The 22,108-nt window shown below is 37.9% G+C and overlaps 3 protein-coding genes across 5 annotated transcripts in view; 2 read left to right on the top strand and 1 right to left on the bottom strand.

Annotated features, from left to right (window-relative positions):
- The first annotated feature begins 1,010 nt into the window (after positions 1 to 1,010).
- On the top strand, positions 1,011 to 6,599 carry LOC124406573 (partitioning defective protein 6). Its single transcript, XM_046882005.1, has 5 exons — positions 1,011 to 1,376; positions 1,905 to 2,133; positions 4,285 to 4,412; positions 4,575 to 4,853; positions 5,159 to 6,599. The coding sequence occupies exons 1-5, from the start codon at positions 1,317 to 1,319 to the stop codon at positions 5,462 to 5,464; spliced, it is 1,002 nt and encodes a 333-aa protein (XP_046737961.1). The 5' UTR covers positions 1,011 to 1,316; the 3' UTR covers positions 5,465 to 6,599.
- A 1,440-nt stretch (positions 6,600 to 8,039) lies between these two features.
- Positions 8,040 to 10,383, bottom strand: LOC124406572 (pre-mRNA-splicing factor RBM22). The gene is made up of 3 exons (XM_046882004.1): positions 10,230 to 10,383; positions 10,079 to 10,132; positions 8,040 to 9,870 (listed from the first exon to the last, which is right to left on the bottom strand). The coding sequence occupies exons 1-3, from the start codon at positions 10,281 to 10,283 to the stop codon at positions 8,755 to 8,757; spliced, it is 1,224 nt and encodes a 407-aa protein (XP_046737960.1). The 5' UTR covers positions 10,284 to 10,383; the 3' UTR covers positions 8,040 to 8,754.
- A 691-nt stretch (positions 10,384 to 11,074) lies between these two features.
- LOC124406925 (transport and Golgi organization protein 2) overlaps positions 11,075 to 22,108 on the top strand; it is a 24,756-nt gene continuing 13,722 nt past the window's right edge. Inside the window, exon 1 of one of the 3 annotated variants that reach the window (XM_046882610.1) lies at positions 11,075 to 11,279. In XM_046882610.1, the coding sequence (XP_046738566.1) occupies positions 11,138 to 11,279 (142 nt within the window). In that variant the 5' untranslated portion in view covers positions 11,075 to 11,137. Of the gene's footprint in view, positions 11,320 to 22,108 lie in introns of all 3 variants that reach the window. The other 2 variants (XM_046882609.1, XM_046882611.1) reach the window with 2 other exon arrangements.

Genomic DNA, 22,108 nt, shown 5'->3' with positions numbered 1-22,108 from the left:
ATTAGAAAGAAAGAGCAACAGCTGGAGTCGGACCTCTCATTCTAACCGGTGACTTGGTAGGGGAAACGCATACCTCTACTCATCGACATATTGTCGATGCCTCTACCGATGAAAACATACCTCGCCGCATGCTCGCCGCGTGCCTCATTACTTTTTCTACCTAGCGGTTGCTCACTACACAACAAGTTCGTGCAACAGATAGGACCTTCCCCAGCTGTGCTCTCTTTTTCTAATTACGGCTTCAGCTCGGTGCACAAACTGCGCAGTCTATCTCTATAAGTCTATGGTAGCGACCAGCATTAATTAAAGGATTGTTGAAATTTTTAAAGCAGTCTTCGTAATAAAAATGTCATTGCTGCATCGAACGCTGTATTATTTTCCAGCATTACATTGACTCTAAAATGACAGTCTTATCAACAAACTAATTTAACCATGTTTCATTAACAAATTTCTCATTTATTATATACATTTTTTCCTGTATTATTTCACCGAGCTTCACCTATCTTGTTTCCCGATACATACGTCTAGATCTCCATCTCCGCCACCTGTCGTCACAACTTAAGAATCATCGGCATTTGCATACAGAGGTGATGAACATACGCATCTAGATATTAGATGCGCTACTCGCTAGTAATGATTGGAATGCCTCTGAAAAATACTAAGTGCATGACTGATGACGGTCCGACGGTTGGTTGACATTAAGCGTAGTTCAGCGTAGTTGAAAGCAAGTTGAGACTTATACACGTGTCCTCACTCCACATTCCATTCGCTTGCGAGAATTTCTTGCGACATTTTCCACCGAGTGTGAGACGATCTTTAGATGTCTAAATTGCCGGAGTGATCCGGTGTATAACTAGAAAATATTCGATAGAGTTTATAAATTTAATCTTCGGTAGTGACGATTTTGGAAAGGGCATGGTTGACTGCTGCTGGTTGTCCATACTTGATTCTTACATGGCTTGTATTCATACCATTCATACACGACGTTGACTGAAGAATTACACGGATTCATACCCATCTCTCCGTGTTCGAAATTGGAATGCTAGTTTGAATAATAAACACGGAATAAAACGATGGCGACACCTACGCAACTACGGTACCGTATCGTCGAGCAGCGACTCGTCGCGCCTCTCCGCTCCAGCTGCCTGCATATGTAACCAATCACTCAGCAGCTTGCCTGTTTCGTACTATGGTTTCGCGTTCTTTACCAACAACTCGCGTCCCTACGTGTTGTACGGGTTATTTTCTGTTTATGGATTTTCGCCCTCGGCGACAGGGGTTTTGCTGAGATTCTTTCTGTATCTCTCAAATAAACCATGTCAAAAAATAAACTCCACCATCGCGTGGACAACGGCATCGTCGAGGTGAAGAGTAAGGTGAGGTTCCTCTTCTACCCTCAGTCATCAATGATCTTTAATCAATTCCGATGATCCATTTATTAATACATAGAAAGCATATGTATTTCATCTCATGGATCAGATCTCTGATTTACTCACCGTGCTCAGATTACTCTTTTTAAATATTTCTTCAAACTATATGAGTCATTCAGTGCATTCTATGTCATAGAAAGGGCTTGTGACTCGTTCCAATTTTATGATTTCATCAGGACTAGGGTGATTCTATTTTTATTTTTCAATCGTCTAGCTCTACCGATCCCCTTTACAGCTCAATGCAGAGCTTAAATTATAATTGCATATAGGAAAAAAAAACGAAAGTAAAGTATGTTTCCCAATATTATTACGAAGCACGACCATTGTCTTAACATTTTTTTAGCTACCTCAATATTGCAATGCTTTCTTTCAAAAAGTACGAGGAGTTCTTGTTCTTAGTTATAATATAAGTACAAATTTGTAACTTGTGATGATGTGTAATAATTTCAAATAATTTTTTCCTTTTATGTGTAGTTTGATGCTGAATTCAGAAGATTCTCGCTGAACAGAAATGAAACAATTCGATATGAGGACTTTAAAAATCTTCTGGCGAAGTTGCACCAATTGGATGCAGATTTTAGTTTTTTAATCTCATACACGGATCCGAGAGATGGAGATCTACTCCCTATAAACAACGATGATAATTTGGGTAGAGCACTGCTTACTGCTAAGCCAGTCCTCAGAATCATCATTCAACGCAAAGGTAAATTCAAGTTTTATCTAATCTTCTTGGTTGGTTGGCCATTTCGATACCTCGGTGCAATTCAACAGCATTTTTATCTACCATTAGCCATCTATTAGTATTTTGAAATGGAAAGTGTATTATCAACTTGCTGCTTTTATATGTTTGAGCAATAACAGACGTGTTGTGGCAGTTTGATAATTTTGCGTACGATAACTGAATGGGATTTAATCTGGTTACCTTGCATGCAAAAACTCAACTTTATATATTCCAACCTCTTGGATATTTTTATAAGTTGTTGACCATCATTGCAATCTTGCATCGAGGTAGATTTTATCTACGGTTGTGAGATTTCTTTTAATATCAATATTTATTCTGTGTGCGAAAAGGCAGTAGTTGTGGTACAATGGGACAGAATGGGCCAGCAGGCTTTTGGTGTATGAAAATGCGACGGAGTACAGCTTTGGGGTGCCTTTGGCCAGTGGCTGTTTGATGTGTGTAATTTACATTGGTTAAAAAATATATGCGGTTTGCCAAAAAGTGATATTTTACTGCGAATTATTCGCAGTCGATTAATTTTCACATGGTTCTGAAAATTTATTGAAAGTGATTAAAACTTGCAGAGGATAATATTAAAAGTGACCAATTTTTTACTGCTACTATCTGTGATCTTCTATAAATTGCCATTAAAGTAATGTCGGTATAAAATATATCTAGCTTAGTTTTTACCTCGAGATTTCTCTCACTGAATATATAACCACAGAACCTAAACACAGTGCCATATTTTTCTTGTTAGCTTTAGCTTTTCTAAAAATCTGGATGACCTATATGCTGGTTATTAAAATCATAATTGTTATACATACATATAATGTATTGTAACTTTAAGCTATATACACTCATCACTGCATACTTTAACAAATTTAATTAACGTTTGATGTTGCAAGCTTACTAGTTAATTAGGGGTACTTTAGATCAAATTTTTTTGTTACGCATACTAATTTCTATTTCAAATGTGTTAATCCTGTGATTGTACAAATTTTTTATAATAAAATTTCATTGTGGAAATAACTGACACTGTGGTTTATTTTCTGGTACTTTGAACTCTTGTTGCTAATATGAAAGAGAACGGAAATTTTTTATATTTCTTCACATACTTCTGAAACTAACAAAAATTCGGTAGACTTCAATGCTAAAACCATAGTGTTTGTTTCTTTGTCAATTAACAAAAAGTTAGTGGATGATTACCACAAGATATTCAACCGACCACTCACATCTATTATTCTTTTCATTTTGGTCGTCTAGTTTAATAAGACACTGTTAAGTAGATGGCGAAATAATATTAAATATAAATAATTAATAATTAATCTTTAATATTAAAGATAAAAACAGATGAGTCTGTAAATCTGTAGCTGTATTTTCATTCTCGTAAAATTCTTTCATTTCTCACAATATCTTTTTTTATACGTTATAATTAGAGCTGTATTGAATCATTGAATCAGAATGAATCCAAGTCGAAAGGGGGCGTTTATTATACAATCAATTTCTACGCATGATTTTTCTCTCACATACTTACATGTGATAAGCCTTGATCCACACGTCAGTAAGTCCTCTGGAATGCTTCTTTGTGAACAGCAGATGCCCTACATATCTTTATATATTATCTACGTTTGGTTTAAATTATGATCTGCTGATTTCAAATGAGCATTCCAAGCATACCTTCCTGTTGCCTTTTGTGGAGGTTGTCAGCCATAATGTCTGAGTCTAACGTGATTTGCATGTAAAATTATTCAAGACAATTGTCACTATATATAAGAGGCAAGTAGGATTTCTAATGACAATGTCAGTTTATTTATCAAAGCTATATACTTTGACGATTAATTCTTTCAATTTTCATGAATCAATGAACAGGTAGTATTTTCACAATCTGACCAGAAGGGATTACATCAATTTTTGATTAAAGCAATATCTTGTCATTTTAATCGCATATATTATAAATACCTAGTCCTTCTTCCTAATTCCAAATATATAAGATGATACATCTTGTTTGAATATGCTGACTGAAACTAGTGTGATTTTCAAATTGAATTACATAATTTTAATTATTTATTTATTTAATATTTAATATATATATCATTTTATTTTAATTAAATAATTAAATAATTATGTTTGCAGGGGATAGTCTGGAGGAAATGAATGGATATGGAACCATGAAACCGCGGAATTTAATATCAAGTATCTTAGGTGGAACACCTGGGAAACCAAAATCGTTGGCAATATCGAATCCCCATGATTTCAGACAGGTTTGTACATCCGATAACGACACATATAATTTTTTCAATTGTTGGTTGACCATTGAATGCCTTATGTACGTGGATGTTGATACAATTATTATTAAAAAATGAATGTGATGATTAATATGGAGAATAATCAATACTCAGTAAATATTTATTCCAACATCATAGGTTTCGGCTATCATCGATGTGGATATTTTACCAGAGACGTGCCGACGTGTTCGGCTTTTGAAGCACGGTTCAGATAAGCCTCTTGGTTTTTACATCAGAGATGGGAGTAGTGTGAGAGTATTACCCCCTTCAGCTGGTGGAGGAATTGAGAAAGTACCAGGAATATTTATCAGCAGATTGGTTCCTGGCGGTCTTGCTGAAAGTACAGGCCTTCTTGCAGTGAATGACGAAGTGCTGGAAGTGAACGGAATAGAAGTAGCTGGAAAAACTCTAGATCAGGTAGATTCATATTTTATAAGGTTTTGATCTTGGCTATGACTGAGATTAATTAAAAAGTAATTTCTTATTTCAATTTCTATTCATCACGTTGGTCATGTTTATTGCTAACAAGAATATTGAATAGTTTTTTCTCTTATGATCAATTGTTTTCAATCACAGTTATCGTAATATGTAAAATTATGATTGAAAATACACATTTTCGTAAACGCCTCTTCTATAGTACAATACATCTATACTTGCTGAAACAATTTATACACGATAAAAAATAGAGAGAAATTTTTACTGAAAACTCGTTTTGGGCATAGGTAACGGATATGATGGTGGCAAATTCATCAAATCTGATAATAACGGTGAAGCCAGCCAATCAGCGAGGTGCCTTAGCAGCCCCAAGACGTGGCTCATTCTCTCGTAACAGTCAACTTTCGTCGGGCAGCCAGCAATCAATGCAGAGCGCAGCAACTGGCAGCGATGAAGATGCTGATGAAATTGTAGACTTAACTGGAGTAACACTACATGATGATGCATCAACTTCGCATCATCAACACCCACATCACCACCACCACCACCATCACAATCATTTCAATCATGATCAAGGTGTCTTACATCTTTAGGTTGAGAAGTGAACGGAACATATAGCATCAATAAGCAAATTAGATAAATTAAAGAATCGGTAAAATGGAGGAACAAAAAAGAAAATCAGTGATGGTAGATTATAGGTAGAAATTTGCCATAAAACTGTTTGCTACATTTTTATTCGAACAATTAGAGAAGGCATCTAGATTCTTTTCTCCTTTATTGAATGTATATAGTACAGACGGATTCTACTCCATAAATCTATTGGCAAATTCGATACGAACAAGGACAGAATGGTTACATTTTTTTTTTCCTAGCAGGGGGGAAGGGGCAGCAATGTATTCAACATTCCACGCACTGAATTCACAGGTACCTGTGATTGTTGGACTCGAAATAATAAGTTAGGATACTTGCGCACGTTGATAAATACGACCGTGAAATATATACCTCGAAAAGTCGTATCTTTTATAAAGTAAAAACTTGTTAAACCGGTTTTCTTTCGCAAGTTCCACAATCAGTGCAAATTGCCGACTTACATCATGAATTTAGATTTATAGTAAAGAGTAATTTGGTAAATGGATTCACGTTTGGCACAAAATTCTTTCACTGTCAATATTTATTAACGTTCGTAGCAGGCGATTAGGCGGCCTCTTTCAAAAGCTATTGTACATATGACGAAGGTGCGAATATGTGTTTTGATTTTTAGAGAAATAATATTAGCATTTTGTAAGATAAGAATCATTGAATAATTTCAAATTATTCTTATTCATCATAGTAAATATGTGAATAGAGTATTAGATTGAGGTGGAAATTGAATACAAGCACATATCTGGTATTCCGGATCTAGTACTTACAGAAATTTGCCTGTTGGAACACATTATGAAACAAAGTCCGTGGCTTTATACGGCTAAGTTCAGTATTTCATGGGACACCTAATTCCCTAATTTGACGTAACAAAAGATAACAAAAATATGTAAATTAGAAGAACTTGTGCGGCACCACCTCTTATATTCGGATTATGATTTTTTTTACACAGAATTCTGATTCGATGGGCAGCTCAAAAAGTGAATAATTTTATTTTTGAAAATACCAGCGACCATGAAATACTATAGAATAGTATTTTTATATAGATAATTATTGATAGATATTAAAACAATTTCCCTATTTATATGGTAAAGAAAACAAATTTAATATTACGAAAGTATGCTATAACGCAAGTATTAACGAATGGCAGCATTTCAACGTAAACGTTGGACACATACTGAGAAGTACTTAATTATTGAAACTTGAAGTGTACTTAAATACATTCTATACCCCATTTAGAATTTAGGTGAACCTAGAGCAATTTAATTGAGTATGAGAAAGAAAAAATCGCAATGATTCACGACTTTTACAATACCTACGTGCCTAACATAACAACTGTTGAAAATTTAGTAATATATACTAGTGTAGAAAGTGTAACAACTAAATGAATTGTTAAATTGTTTCGGAGAGTTTTTCAGAAATGCAGTTTACAATAGAATTTTCATTTGACATACAATTACAATAAAACATAACATTCATCGCATATTTAGATAATTATTAATTGATTTTAATGTTATGGAAATGTATATAATCCAAAGGACGTATTTCTATTATTGAAACATACAATATAAGAGGCCTTAATCAACAATAAGAATTGTAAATAATATTAACTATAATTCATGATTTCATTAATTGTAAAAGAATTTTTATTCTTTAATTTTAATTCGACTTCTCGTCAAAAATATGGGTCGTGTTCTTCTTGTATGTAAACCATTCCAAATATTACTATTTCTCTGATAATATTCTTTTACAACAATACGTTTCAAAATGCACGCCTATTCGTGTAACCTTGGTTTTTAAACTACATATGTTGAGTGTTGAAGTTTTTGAAGTTTAAGCCCATTTTTTATAATCGTTACTTGTTGTCTGATTTAACGATAGTACATTGAATATTGATAGTATGTTTAAGAGATCAAATATCGATAACTAATCCGTGTGCTTACACACGTTGTATTCCAGCTTTTTAAGTGCCGTTTTCGTCCAGTAACAATTTTTCGACATAGGTAGTAAGTTATTCTACCATTCCCAAATATGCAGAACATTCCACATTGTGAAAATTTTCTAAACTGTCGAGAATATGATAATATGTATAAGGTTAATAGTAAGGTACAATATACAAGATGCAGTTGAGCTAGGGTAGTTTTTTGAAATTCCTTGTACTAACCCATCTTTAGTTTTCCACCATTCAGCAGCATTATTTTCATACATTCATCAAAACTTGCTTCAAATTGCATAATGCTTGGAGAAGAAAAAAAAATTTACATTAAGAAACGAAACAAAACATTTTTATTAATGAATTTCAATCAGATTAGTTATATGTAAATAAAACTATAACGTAGACGTATTATTATACATAAAAAACGTAAGATATATATATATATATAAAATATGATATTATCTACTGCAAGAAATTGTTTGACTTGCTTTTCAAACGGTACAAGAGTTACATGATCCTGTCTAGAAATAATATCCAGATTTGGCATGTAATGTTCAATACATATAAATGTTTTTTAAGGGGTGCATACTTTCTCACATGCATAGTGCCTTCCATGAATTTATCTTTATATCTACAAATTTTTGAATCCCAATGCTTTCATCGATCTTCAATCCATCGCCAAAATTATTTATTCCCATAGATACTTTTTATCATAGTTTAATATGCAAACAATTTTTAAAACTTGATCAATTATTATATGTAATAATGTAGATCCTTTTAATGGCAGCTTACAGAATAAAGTATTTTATTGTATAAAGCTTACTCATCTTATTTCAGGCCTTTGGATTCGTATCACGTCGTGCCAGGCGAATTCAGTGAAAATGTTCTGGAATTTCACGTGGTTGTTCGATAAATTTTTACGTTCATACACTGTTGCAGCAAATTGCTGGCAATGGTTAAAACTATCGTGCAGACTGAATTGTGAAGTGGTATACAAATAATATAAATAAGACAGATGTCATTTACTTTTGATCCAGCTTTTTTTATTTGTTATCTAATACAGAGAAGTTTAATATTGTAAAAGTTTCCATATCATATGAAACCCAGCCCATTATTCCCACAGTGTGAATAATGAAGATGGGCATACAAATTTTCCAGTTATCAAGTGCATATCAATCTGACTGCTTCCCTTAATTTTTATCAAACTCCCTTCGTTTATCACATTAGTGACAAAGCATGAAGTTATTTTGGAATAGAAGTAATTATATTAGTCCTATATTTACAGTGATATTACACCAGATACAAATATTAATCTTCTTCTGGCCACGGTTTGCCAATACCCTGCGTTGCTCCCATCCTCGATGGGTCTTGACTTGGATAATGAATTGGTGTAGTTCCTGGAGGAAAGATAGGTGCAGCAGCAGCCATTGGAGGAGTGAACATAAATTGTGGAGCTACTGGAGGTGGGGGTATCATCATGATTCCTGGTGTGGCTTGCAAATTGAAGAAATTGTTACCCATATTCTCAGGTGGAGGGGGAAGAGCCCCAGGAAGCCCTGGAACAGGCTCTAACATTTCCCTGATCGTTTCTGCGGCTGAAATAGCCTGTCGGCCTTGTGACCTGCCCCACTTTATGGTCAAACGTCTTCCTCCCAATATTAGTTTGTTAAATGTTCTTTCAGCGGCTGCTTCGGCCGCGCTTCGCTGTGTGTATTGAATGAAGGCACACTGTTGCCGCGGTACCATTGTAATTGATCGAATTTCACCATATTGATAGAAATGATCACGCAACTGTTTTTCTGTCAAAACATCCCCTAAATTTCCAATGTACAAAGTTGTTATTGATTTGTCCTCAGGTGGTTCCAATTTCGGCATTGCCGCTGCTCTGCGCATCAATTTGTCAGCAACTGGATCGTTTACTCCATAGTAACGATCCTTGATATTTTGATCTGCTAATGGATCATCGGGATCTGTGGGCTTCTCATGACGATAAGGGCACTCTTCCCCTCTCTTACACTCTCCTTTCACCCAAAATGAGCAAATGTGAGGTCTGTTTCTTTTATAATATGGACTTGTCCTTGCTAACTTCATCAGCAAGTCGCTGGCGGCAGCTGATTTACCAACAGCACCTGCTGGTGTTGTTGCGTCCAGTTTGCCTATTTCATTGTCAATGTTCTGAACATAGTATTCCTTATTCACATCAGATCTTGGCAAATCGTCTTTAATTTTCAACGCAGCATCTCGTACTTGGATTGGCAGGCCATATTCCAAGTCTAAGAGACACGTCTGACATACGTTTTTCAGGCGGCTACATGTTTGACAAACTTCAGTCTTTTTGAAACGCATTCGTGCACCTGGACACCATCTGAACACCGTGAATGGACGCATGCATATTTTACATTCTTTGCCATAGCGTTCCTTTGTCTGCAAAAAATATACAATATAGTGAACAAGATGTCATTTATCAGGAATATTTTATGTTGATTATTAATTACTTAAACAGCTTTAGTCCGAAGTTACTGACACAGGTAATAATCTCTTGTACAACTGTGTTTACAATTTTAACTGATTGAAGGTGCTTACAGAACGGAGTAATACAACAACGATCTTCCGCGTTAAATAATTTACTTACCATGCGAATATACGGATTATCGCCCAAACATGTCTGACACAATATCGGAAATTCCTGCGGAAGAAAGAATTGGATTAATTTGTATATCTGCAACGGAGATGTAGCGTTGACGGAAAAATCACTTGGCAATGTAAAATAGCATCAAACTTACAGCATCTTCCCAATTTTGTCTATTATAAGTATTTGTAGTTTTGGAAGTGGCCATTACAGAGTCCGTTCGTCAAAGAATCAAGTTTACGAAATGGAACAGTCAAGGAACAGTTTCGAAGGGGAATAGCGACACTAGCGCAGCTTCTGGCGTTTTCGGTAAATAAGAGCACCACGTAATGCTCATATACCTATAGATCAGTGGTGTAGGGCCTCAGAGTCACTTATTTCAGTGCTCAGAGCACCGTTATAAGCATAATTACTGGAGATGGCCTCGTGCGTACAGAAAGTGTGACGGAGGAGTGAGAGAAAAAGGGTATACTTCTTACAGGCTATTAGGCTATTCATCTCGCCTTACACCTGGTTGGCTAATATGTTTCTCTCAGCCAATCAAATGCAGAGTGAGAGAAATAGGTTTTAACTAGTATGTTCTCTCTCTCTCTCTCTCTCTCTCTCTCTCTCTCTCTCTCTCTCTCTCTCTCTCCTGACGTCCGCCGCAGTTTTTGCAAGGTTGACGGCATGGGTAGCTACCTTCAGTGATATATGCTCCAAGGGTGTAGTCACGGTCTTGTTGTATCCAAAGAGGATAACGAATACCGGTCAAGCTCTCCCTAATAATTCCCTGACAATATAGGGATTTCTTTAGACAGTTGGCACACATCTCACTTAAAGGCCTTCACCTCAAAGAAAGGGGCATGTTCGGCGTGTCGTAAGAGCTCTAGGCACATCATGTAACATGCATACTCCTTAGAGTTCTAGCGCTCTCACGAGTGAACAGAGAAGCAAAGAATCATGTTAATGACTCTGGTAGTGCCCTGAAAGCGTGTCCTCTCCATTTCTATAAGCTCTACGCAACATTACTGTGTGGAGTATAGTGTGGCGTGTTGACAGGTGGCGTAAAGTCGTATCATCATGTGTATCATGTTTATATACCGAAATGCCGAAGCGGAGGTGGATACCTATCGAATAATATTGGCATCGAATCGAGATGAATTGTTGAATCGACCAACTGCAACGGCTCATTGGTGGAAAAATTATCCTAGGTGCCTAGGAGGTACGAAACACTGGTAATTAATGTGACTAGTACTCTGTAGGTAGGTGTGGTCTTGTGGGCATAAGAAGCCGTGTTAAAGCGATCCAGCAGCACCTTTGTATGACATATTACCCTATAACCTTATGAACTTTCAACCCTCAGAGTCATAATTGTCGGTTACCATGGAATTCTAGTAAGCTTACTTTCGAATTTCCTCAGTTTTTCGACGTACGCTATTGTAGGTGTCTCTTCCGCATTCTTGAGGGTCTAATTAGTCAAGGATGAATCGTACAAACTGATTCTAAGATACACAGTATTTTATTCCAAAACTCGAGTCGGGAGTAGGGCCAACCCCTTTGAATATTCTCGGTTGAGATTTGGACAATTGGTCCATGAGCTGATATCCCGTAACTGTGCGAAAGTAAGACAAAAAAACTTTGACGATGTGGAATACTGTTAGAATCGATTCTTTGAGGATGAACGGCTATATACTTTGATAAGAGTAAGTCTCGTCGACAATTGTGAATGTTTTATAATAGTAAATAATCTTGAAAAATCTACCACATTATAGGTGATGAGGAAAATTGAATTAGAATGATGAGAATGCCCCTCTGGATTTTTGCCTGAAATTTCGACGCATTTGTAAACTGCTACAAAGCTTTCTTTCATGCACTATTCCGACGTAATTTTGCGAAAGAAATCGATGAAGCGCATTCCAAATACGCTGAGAGCAACGCATGAAATGTTACAGCAAGAAAATGAGGATTTTCATGGTCGTTTCTCTGCTGTTGGTTTGACGCTCTTTTTCGTGTGTTTTCTGAGTTCCTGGGGGTCAAATTACTCTGGAGAAGGTCATACAAATCAGTTTCGAGACGAAAAATTCTCGAATCGAAAAATAACTAAGACAGTAAGGCTAACCCCTTTGGATTTTTTGCAAAAATTTCATCGATTCTGGAAAGTGCTGCAGTGAATTCTTTCAGGCACTATTCTGACGTAATTTTGCAAGAGAAATCGATTGATCGCAGTCCGAATGCGCTACAAGCAACGGATCAACAGTTACAGCCCAAAAGCGTAAGATGTATTTTCTCAATTTTTCTGCTGCTGGTCTTTGCGTCGTCATTTCTCTGCTGTTGGTCCTACGTGTTTTTTGATGTGTTTTTTGAGTTCCTGGGGTTCCGATTAGCCAAGAATCGGTCATACCAATCAATTCGGAGATCAAAAATTTTCAGCTCTAAAAATCGCAAAAAAAGTAAGGCTAACCCCTTTGGATTTTTGACGAAAATTTCGACGACTTTGAAAAGTGTTGCAATTAATTCCTCAGGGCACTATTCCGACGTAATTTTGCAAGAGAAATCGATTGGGCGCAGTCCCAATACAATGCGAGCAACGGATCAGAAGTTACAGCCAAAAAACTGCAGATTTGCATCGTCATTTCTCTGCTGTTGGTCCTACGCTTTTTTCAATGTGTTTTTTGAGTTCCTGGGGTTCCAATTGGTCAAGAAACGGTCATACAAATCAATTCAGAGACCAAAAATTTTCGGCTTCAAAAATCGCAAAAAAAAGTAAGGCTAACCCCTTTAGATTTTTGGCAAAAATTTCGACGACTTTGAAAAGTGCTGCAATTAATTCTTTGGGGCACTATTCCGACGTAATTTTGCAAGAGAAATCGATTGGGCGCAGTCCCAATACGATGCGAGCAACGGATCAAAAGTTACAGCCAAAAAACTGCAGATTTTCATCGTCATTTCTCTGCTGTTGGTCCTACGCTTTTTTCAATGTGTTTTTTGAGTTCCTGGGGTTCCAATTGGCCAAGAAACGGTCATACAAATCAATTCGGAGACCAAAAATTTTCGGCTTCAAAAATCGCAAAAAAAAGTAAGGCTAACCCCTTTAGATTTTTGGCAAAAATTTCGACGACTTTGAAAAGTGCTGCAATTAATTCTTTGGGGCACTATTCCGACGTAATTTTGCAAGAGAAATCGATTGGGCGCAGTCCCAATACGATGCGAGCAACGGATCAAAAGTTACAGCCAAAAAACTGCAGATTTTCATCGTCATTTCTCTGCTGTTGGTCCTACGCTTTTTTCAATGTGTTTTTTGAGTTCCTGGGGTTCCAATTGGCCAAGAAACGGTCATACAAATCAATTCGGAGACCAAAAATTTTCGGCTTCAAAAATCGCAAAAAAAAGTAAGGCTAACCCCTTTAGATTTTTGGCAAAAATTTCGACGACTTTGAAAAGTGCTGCAATTAATTCTTTGGGGCACTATTCCGACGTAATTTTGCAAGTGAAATCGATTGGGCGCAGTCCCAATACGATGCGAGCAACGGATCAAAAGTTACAGCCAAAAAACTGCATATTTGCATCGTCATTTCTCTGCTGTTGGTCCTACGCTTTTTTCAATGTGTTTTTTGAGTTCCTGGGGTTCCAATCAGCCAAGAAACGGTCATACAAATCAGTTCGGAGATTAATAATTTTCGGCTCCGAAATTCGCAAAAAAAGTAAGGCTAACCCCTTTAGATTTTTGGCAAAAATTTCGACGACTTCGAAAAGTCCTGCAATTAATTCTTTAGGGCACTATTCCGACGTAATTTTGCAAAAGAAATCGATTGGGCGCAGTCCCAATACGATGCGAGCAACGGATCAAAAGTTACAGCCAAAAAACTGCAGATTCTCATCGCCATTTCTCTGCTGTTGGTCCTACGCTTTTTTCAATGTGTTTTTTGAGTTCCTGGGGTTCCAATTGGCCAAGAAACGGTCATACAAATCAATTCAGAGACCAAAAATTTTCGGCTTCAAAAATCGCAAAAAAAAGTAAGGCTAACCCCTTTAGATTTTTGGCAAAAATTTCGACGACTTTGAAAAGTGCTGCAATTAATTCTTTGGGGCACTATTCCGAGGTAATTTTGCAAGTGAAATCGATTGGGCGCAGTCCCAATACGATGCGAGCAACGGATCAAAAGTTACAGCCAAAAAACTGCAGATTTTCATCGTCATTTCTCTGCTGTTGGTCCTACGCTTTTTTCGATGTGTTTTTTGAGTTCCTGGGGTTTCAATTGGCCAAGAAACGGTCATACAAATCAATTCAGAGACCAAAAATTTTCGGCTTCAAAAATCGCAAAAAAAAGTAAGGCTAACCCCTTTAGATTTTTGGCAAAAATTTCGACGACTTTGAAAAGTGCTGCAATTAATTCTTTGGGGCACTATTCCGACGTAATTTTGCAAGAGAAATCGATTGGGCGCAGTCCCAATACGATGCGAGCAACGGATCAAAAGTTACAGCCAACAAACTGCAGATTTTCATCGTCATATCTCTGCTGTTGGTCCTACGCTTTTTTCAATGTGTTTTTTGAGTTCCTGGGGTTCCAATTGGCCAAGAAACGGTCTTACAAATCAATTCGGAGACCAAAAATTTTCGGCTTCAAAAACGGAAAAAAAAGTAAGGCTAACCCCTTTAGATTTTTGGCAAAAATTCCGGCGACTTTGAAAAGTGCTGCAATTAATTCTTTGGGGCACTATTCCGACGTAATTTTGCAAGAGAAATCGATTGGGCGCAGTCCCAATACGATGCGAGCAACGGATCAAAAGTTACAGCCGAAAAACTGCAGATTTTCATCGTCATTTCTCTGCTGTTGGTCCTACGCTTTTTTCAATGTGTTTTTTGAGTTCCTGGGGTTCCAATTGGCCAAGAAACGGTCATACAAATCAATTCGGAGACCAAAAATTTTCGGCTTCAAAAACCGCAAAAAAAAAGTAAGGCTAACCCCTTTAGATTTTTGGCAAAAATTTCGACGACTCTGAAAAGTGCTGCAATTAATTCTTTGGGGCACTATTCCGACGTAATTTTGCAAGAGAAATCGATTGGGCGCAGTCCCAATACGATGCGAGCAACGGATCAAAAGTTACAGCCAAAAAACTGCAGATTTGCATCGTCATTTCTCTGCTGTTGGTCCTACGCTTTTTTCAATGTGTTTTTCGAGTTCCTGGGGTTCCAATTGGCCAAGAAACGGTCATACAAATCAATTCGGAGACCAAAAATTTTCGGCTTCAAAAATCGCAAAAAAAAGTAAGGCTAACCCCTTTAGATTTTTGGCAAAAATTTCGACGACTTCGAAAAGTGCTGCAATTGATTCTTTGGGGCACTATTCCGACGTAATTTTGCAAGAGAAATCGATTGGGCGCAGTCCCAATACGATGCGAGCAACGGATCAAAAGTTACAGCCAAAAAACTGCAGATTCTCATCGTCATTTCTCTGCTGTTGGTCCTACGCTTTTTTCAATGTGTTTTTTGAGTTCCTGGGGTTCCAATTGGCCAAGAAACGGTCATACAAATCAATTCAGAGACCAAAAATTTTCGGCTTCAAAAATCGCAAAAAAAAGTAAGGCTAACCCCTTTAGATTTTTGGCAAAAATTTCGACGACTTTGAAAAGTGCTGCAATTGATTCTTTGGGGCACTATTCCGACGTAATTTTGCAAGAGAAATCGATTGGGCGCAGTCCCAATACGATGCGAGCAACGGATCAAAAGTTACAGCCAAAAAACTGCAGATTTTCATCGTCATTTCTCTGCTGTTGGTCCTACGCTTTTTTCAATGTGTTTTTTGAGTTCCTGGGGTTCCAATTGGCCAAGAAACGGTCATACAAATCAATTCCGAGACCAAAAATTTTCGGCTTCAAAAATCGCAAAAAAAAGTAAGGCTAACCCCTTTAGATTTTTGGCAAAAATTTCGACGACTTTGAAAAGTGCTGCAATTAATTCTTTGGGGCACTATTCCGACGTAATTTTGCAAGAGAAATCGATTGAGCGCAGTCCCAATACGATGCGAGCAACGGATGAAAAGTTACAGCCAAAAAACTGCAGATTTGCATCGTCATTTCTCTGCTGTTGGTCCTACGCTTTTTTCAATGTGTTTTTTGAGTTCCTGGGGTTCCAATCAGCCAAGAAACGGTCATACAAATCAGTTCGGAAATTAATAATTTTCGGCTCCGAAATTCGCAAAAAAAGTAAGGCTAACCCCTTTAGATTTTTGGCAAAAATTTCGACGACTTTGAAAAGTCCTGCGATTAATTCTTTAGGGCACTATTCCGACGTAATTTTGCAAGAGAAATCGATTGGGCGCAGTCCCAATACGATGCGAGCAACGGATCAAAAGTTACAGCCAGAAAACTGCAGATTCTCATCGTCATTTCTCTGCTGTTGGTCCTACGCTTTTTTCAATGTGTTTTTTGAGTTCCTGGGGTTCCAATTGGCCAAGAAACGGTCATACAAATCAATTCAGAGACCAAAAATTTTCAGCTTCAAAAATCGCAAAAAAAAGTAAGGCTAACCCCTTTAGATTTTTGGCAAAAATTTCGGAGACTTTGAAAAGTGCTGCAATTAATTCTTTGGGGCACTATTCCGACGTAATTTCGCAAGAGAAATCGATTGGGCGCAGTTCCAATACGATGCGAGCAACGGATCAAAAGTTACAGCCAAAAAACTGCAGATTTGCATCGTCATTTCTCTGATGTTGGTCCTACGCTTTTTTCAATGTGTTTTTTGAGTTCCTGGGGTTCCAATTGGCCAAGAAACGGTCATACAAATCAATTCGGAGACCAAAAATTTTCGGCTTCAAAAATCGCAAAAAAAAGTAAGGCTAACCCCTTTAGATTTTTGGCAAAAATTTCGACGACTTTGAAAAGTGCTGCAATTAATTCTTTGGGGCACTATTCCGACGTAATTTTGCAAGAGAAATCGATTGGGCGCAGTCCCAATACGATGCGAGCAACGGATCAAAAGTTACAGCCGAAAAACTGCAGATTTTCATCGTCATTTCTCTGCTGTTGGTCCTACGCTTTTTTCAATGTGTTTTTTGAGTTCCTGGGGTTCCAATTGGCCAAGAAACGGTCATACAAATCAATTCGGAGACCAAAAATTTTCGGCTTCAAAAACCGCAAAAAAAAAGTAAGGCTAACCCCTTTAGATTTTTGGCAAAAATTTCGACGACTCTGAAAAGTGCTGCAATTAATTCTTTGGGGCACTATTCCGACGTAATTTTGCAAGAGAAATCGATTGGGCGCAGTCCCAATACGATGCGAGCAACGGATCAAAAGTTACAGCCAAAAAACTGCAGATTTGCATCGTCATTTCTCTGCTGTTGGTCCTACGCTTTTTTCAATGTGTTTTTCGAGTTCCTGGGGTTCCAATTGGCCAAGAAACGGTCATACAAATCAATTCGGAGACCAAAAATTTTCGGCTTCAAAAATCGCAAAAAAAAGTAAGGCTAACCCCTTTAGATTTTTGGCAAAAATTTCGACGACTTCGAAAAGTGCTGCAATTGATTCTTTGGGGCACTATTCCGACGTAATTTTGCAAGAGAAATCGATTGGGCGCAGTCCCAATACGATGCGAGCAACGGATCAAAAGTTACAGCCAAAAAACTGCAGATTCTCATCGTCATTTCTCTGCTGTTGGTCCTACGCTTTTTTCAATGTGTTTTTTGAGTTCCTGGGGTTCCAATTGGCCAAGAAACGGTCATACAAATCAATTCAGAGACCAAAAATTTTCGGCTTCAAAAATCGCAAAAAAAAGTAAGGCTAACCCCTTTAGATTTTTGGCAAAAATTTCGACGACTTTGAAAAGTGCTGCAATTGATTCTTTGGGGCACTATTCCGACGTAATTTTGCAAGAGAAATCGATTGGGCGCAGTCCCAATACGATGCGAGCAACGGATCAAAAGTTACAGCCAAAAAACTGCAGATTTTCATCGTCATTTCTCTGCTGTTGGTCCTACGCTTTTTTCAATGTGTTTTTTGAGTTCCTGGGGTTCCAATTGGCCAAGAAACGGTCATACAAATCAATTCCGAGACCAAAAATTTTCGGCTTCAAAAATCGCAAAAAAAAGTAAGGCTAACCCCTTTAGATTTTTGGCAAAAATTTCGACGACTTTGAAAAGTGCTGCAATTAATTCTTTGGGGCACTATTCCGACGTAATTTTGCAAGAGAAATCGATTGAGCGCAGTCCCAATACGATGCGAGCAACGGATGAAAAGTTACAGCCAAAAAACTGCAGATTTGCATCGTCATTTCTCTGCTGTTGGTCCTACGCTTTTTTCAATGTGTTTTTTGAGTTCCTGGGGTTCCAATCAGCCAAGAAACGGTCATACAAATCAGTTCGGAAATTAATAATTTTCGGCTCCGAAATTCGCAAAAAAAGTAAGGCTAACCCCTTTAGATTTTTGGCAAAAATTTCGACGACTTTGAAAAGTCCTGCGATTAATTCTTTAGGGCACTATTCCGACGTAATTTTGCAAGAGAAATCGATTGGGCGCAGTCCCAATACGATGCGAGCAACGGATCAAAAGTTACAGCCAGAAAACTGCAGATTCTCATCGTCATTTCTCTGCTGTTGGTCCTACGCTTTTTTCAATGTGTTTTTTGAGTTCCTGGGGTTCCAATTGGCCAAGAAACGGTCATACAAATCAATTCAGAGACCAAAAATTTTCAGCTTCAAAAATCGCAAAAAAAAGTAAGGCTAACCCCTTTAGATTTTTGGCAAAAATTTCGGAGACTTTGAAAAGTGCTGCAATTAATTCTTTGGGGCACTATTCCGACGTAATTTCGCAAGAGAAATCGATTGGGCGCAGTTCCAATACGATGCGAGCAACGGATCAAAAGTTACAGCCAAAAAACTGCAGATTTGCATCGTCATTTCTCTGATGTTGGTCCTACGCTTTTTTCAATGTGTTTTTTGAGTTCCTGGGGTTCCAATTGGCCAAGAAACGGTCATACAAATCAATTCGGAGACCAAAAATTTTCGGCTTCAAAAATCGCAAAAAAAAGTAAGGCTAACCCCTTTAGATTTTTGGCAAAAATTTCGACGACTTTGAAAAGTGCTGCAATTAATTCTTTGGGGCACTATTCCGACGTAATTTTGCAAGAGAAATCGATTGGGCGCAGTCCCAATACGATGCGAGCAACGGATCAAAAGTTACAGCCAAAAAACTGCATATTTGCATCGTCATTTCTCTGCTGTTGGTCCTACGCTTTTTTCAATGTGTTTTTTGAGTTCCTGGGGTTCCAATCAGCCAAGAAACGGTCATACAAATCAGTTCGGAGATTAATAATTTTCGGCTCCGAAATTCGCAAAAAAAGTAAGGCTCACCCCTTTAGATTTTCGGCAAAAATTTCGACGACTTCGAAAAGTCCTGCGAATAATTCTTTAGGGCACTATTCCGACGTAATTTTGCAAGAGAAATCGATTGGGCGCAGTCCCAATACGATGCGAGCAACGGATCAAAAGTTACAGCCAAAAAACTGCAGATTCTCATCGTCATTTCTCTGCTGTTGGTCCTACGCTTTTTTCAATGTGTTTTTTGAGTTCCTGGGGTTCCAATTGGCCAAGAAACGGTCATACAAATCAATTCAGAGACCAAAAACTTTCGGCTCCAAAAATCGCAAAAAAAAGTAAGGCTAACCCCTTTAGATTTTTGGCAAAAATTTCGACGACTTTGAAAAGTGCTGCAATTAATTCTTTGGGGCACTATTCCGACGTAATTTTGCAAGAGAAATCGATTGGGCGCAGTTCCAATACGATGCGAGCAACGGATCAAAAGTTACAGCCAAAAAACTGCAGATTTGCATCGTCATTTCTCTGCTGTTGGTCCTACGCTTTTTTCAATGTGTTTTTTGAGTTCCTGGGGTTCCAATTGGCCAAGAAACGGTCATACAAATCAATTCGGAGACCAAAAATTTTCGGCTTCAAAAATCGCAAAAAAAAGTAAGGCTAACCCCTTTAGATTTTTGGCAAAAATTTCGACGACTTTGAAAAGTGCTGCAATTAAGTCTTTGGGGCACTATTCCGACGTAATTTTGCAAGAGAAATCGATTGGGCGCAGTCCCAATACGATGCGAGCAACGGATCAAAAGTTACAGCCAAAAAACTGCAGATTTTCATCGTCATTTCTCTGCTGTTGGTCCTACGCTTTTTTCAATGTGTTTTTTGAGTTCCTGGGGTTCCAATCAGCCAAGAAACGGTCATACAAATCAGTTCGGAGATTAATAATTTTCGGCTCCGAAATTCGCAAAAAAAGTAAGGCTAACCCCTTTAGATTTTTGGCAAAAATTTCGACGACTTCGAAAAGTCCTGCGATTAATTCTTTAGGGCACTATTCCGACGTAATTTTGCAAGAGAAATCGATTGGGCGCAGTCCCAATACGATGCGAGCAACGGATCAAAAGTTACAGCCAAAAAACTGCAGATTCTCATCGTCATTTCTCTGCTGTTGGTCCTACGCTTTTTTCAATGTGTTTTTTGAGTTCCTGGGGTTCCAATTGGCCAAGAAACGGTCATACAAATCAATTCAGAGACCAAAAACTTTCGGCTCCAAAAATCGCAAAAAAAAGTAAGGCTAACCCCTTTAGATTTTTGGCAAAAATTTCGACGACTTTGAAAAGTGCTGCAATTAATTCTTTGGGGCACTATTCCGACGTAATTTTGCAAGAGAAATCGATTGGGCGCAGTTCCAATACGATGCGAGCAACGGATCAAAAGTTACAGCCAAAAAACTGCAGATTTGCATCGTCATTTCTCTGCTGTTGGTCCTACGCTTTTTTCAATGTGTTTTTTGAGTTCCTGGGGTTCCAATTGGCCAAGAAACGGTCATACAAATCAATTCGGAGACCAAAAATTTTCGGCTTCAAAAATCGCAAAAAAAAGTAAGGCTAACCCCTTTAGATTTTTGGCAAAAATTTCGACGACTTTGAAAAGTGCTGCAATTAAGTCTTTGGGGCACTATTCCGACGTAATTTTGCAAGAGAAATCGATTGGGCGCAGTCCCAATACGATGCGAGCAACGGATCAAAAGTTACAGCCAAAAAACTGCAGATTTTCATCGTCATTTCTCTGCTGTTGGTCCTACGCTTTTTTCAATGTGTTTTTTGAGTTCCTGGGGTTCCAATCAGCCAAGAAACGGTCATACAAATCAGTTCGGAGATTAATAATTTTCGGCTCCGAAATTCGCAAAAAAAGTAAGGCTAACCCCTTTAGATTTTTGGCAAAAATTTCGACGACTTCGAAAAGTCCTGCGATTAATTCTTTAGGGCACTATTCCGACGTAATTTTGCAAGAGAAATCGATTGGGCGCAGTCCCAATACGATGCGAGCAACGGATCAAAAGTTACAGCCAAAAAACTGCAGATTCTCATCGTCATTTCTCTGCTGTTGGTCCTACGCTTTTTTCAATGTGTTTTTTGAGTTCCTGGGGTTCCAATTGGCCAAGAAACGGTCATACAAATCAATTCAGAGACCAAAAATTGTCGGCTTCAAAAATCGCAAAAAAAAGTAAGGCTAACCCCTTTAGATTTTTGGCAAAAATTTCGACGACTTTGAAAAGTGCTGCAATTAATTCTTTGGGGCACTATTCCGACGTAATTTTGCAAGAGAAATCGATTGGGCGCAGTTCCAATACGATGCGAGCAACGGATCAAAAGTTACAGCCAAAAAACTGCAGATTTGCATCGTCATTTCTCTGCTGTTGGTCCTACGCTTTTTTCAATGTGTTTTTTGAGTTCCTGGGGTTCCAATCAGCCAAGAAACGGTCATACAAATCAGTTCGGAAATTAATAATTTTCGGCTCCGAAATTCGCAAAAAAAGTAAGGCTAACCCCTTTAGATTTTTGGCAAAAATTTCGACGACTTTGAAAAGTCCTGCGATTAATTCTTTAGGGCACTATTCCGACGTAATTTTGCAAGAGAAATCGATTGGGCGCAGTCCCAATACGATGCGAGCAACGGATCAAAAGTTACAGCCAGAAAACTGCAGATTCTCATCGTCATTTCTCTGCTGTTGGTCCTACGCTTTTTTCAATGT

The sequence above is a fragment of the Diprion similis genome, chromosome 6, assembly GCF_021155765.1.
Source record: "Diprion similis isolate iyDipSimi1 chromosome 6, iyDipSimi1.1, whole genome shotgun sequence".
In the NCBI taxonomy this organism is placed as follows: domain Eukaryota; kingdom Metazoa; phylum Arthropoda; class Insecta; order Hymenoptera; family Diprionidae; genus Diprion; species Diprion similis.
This window is presented reverse-complemented; position numbering and strand designations above follow the sequence as displayed.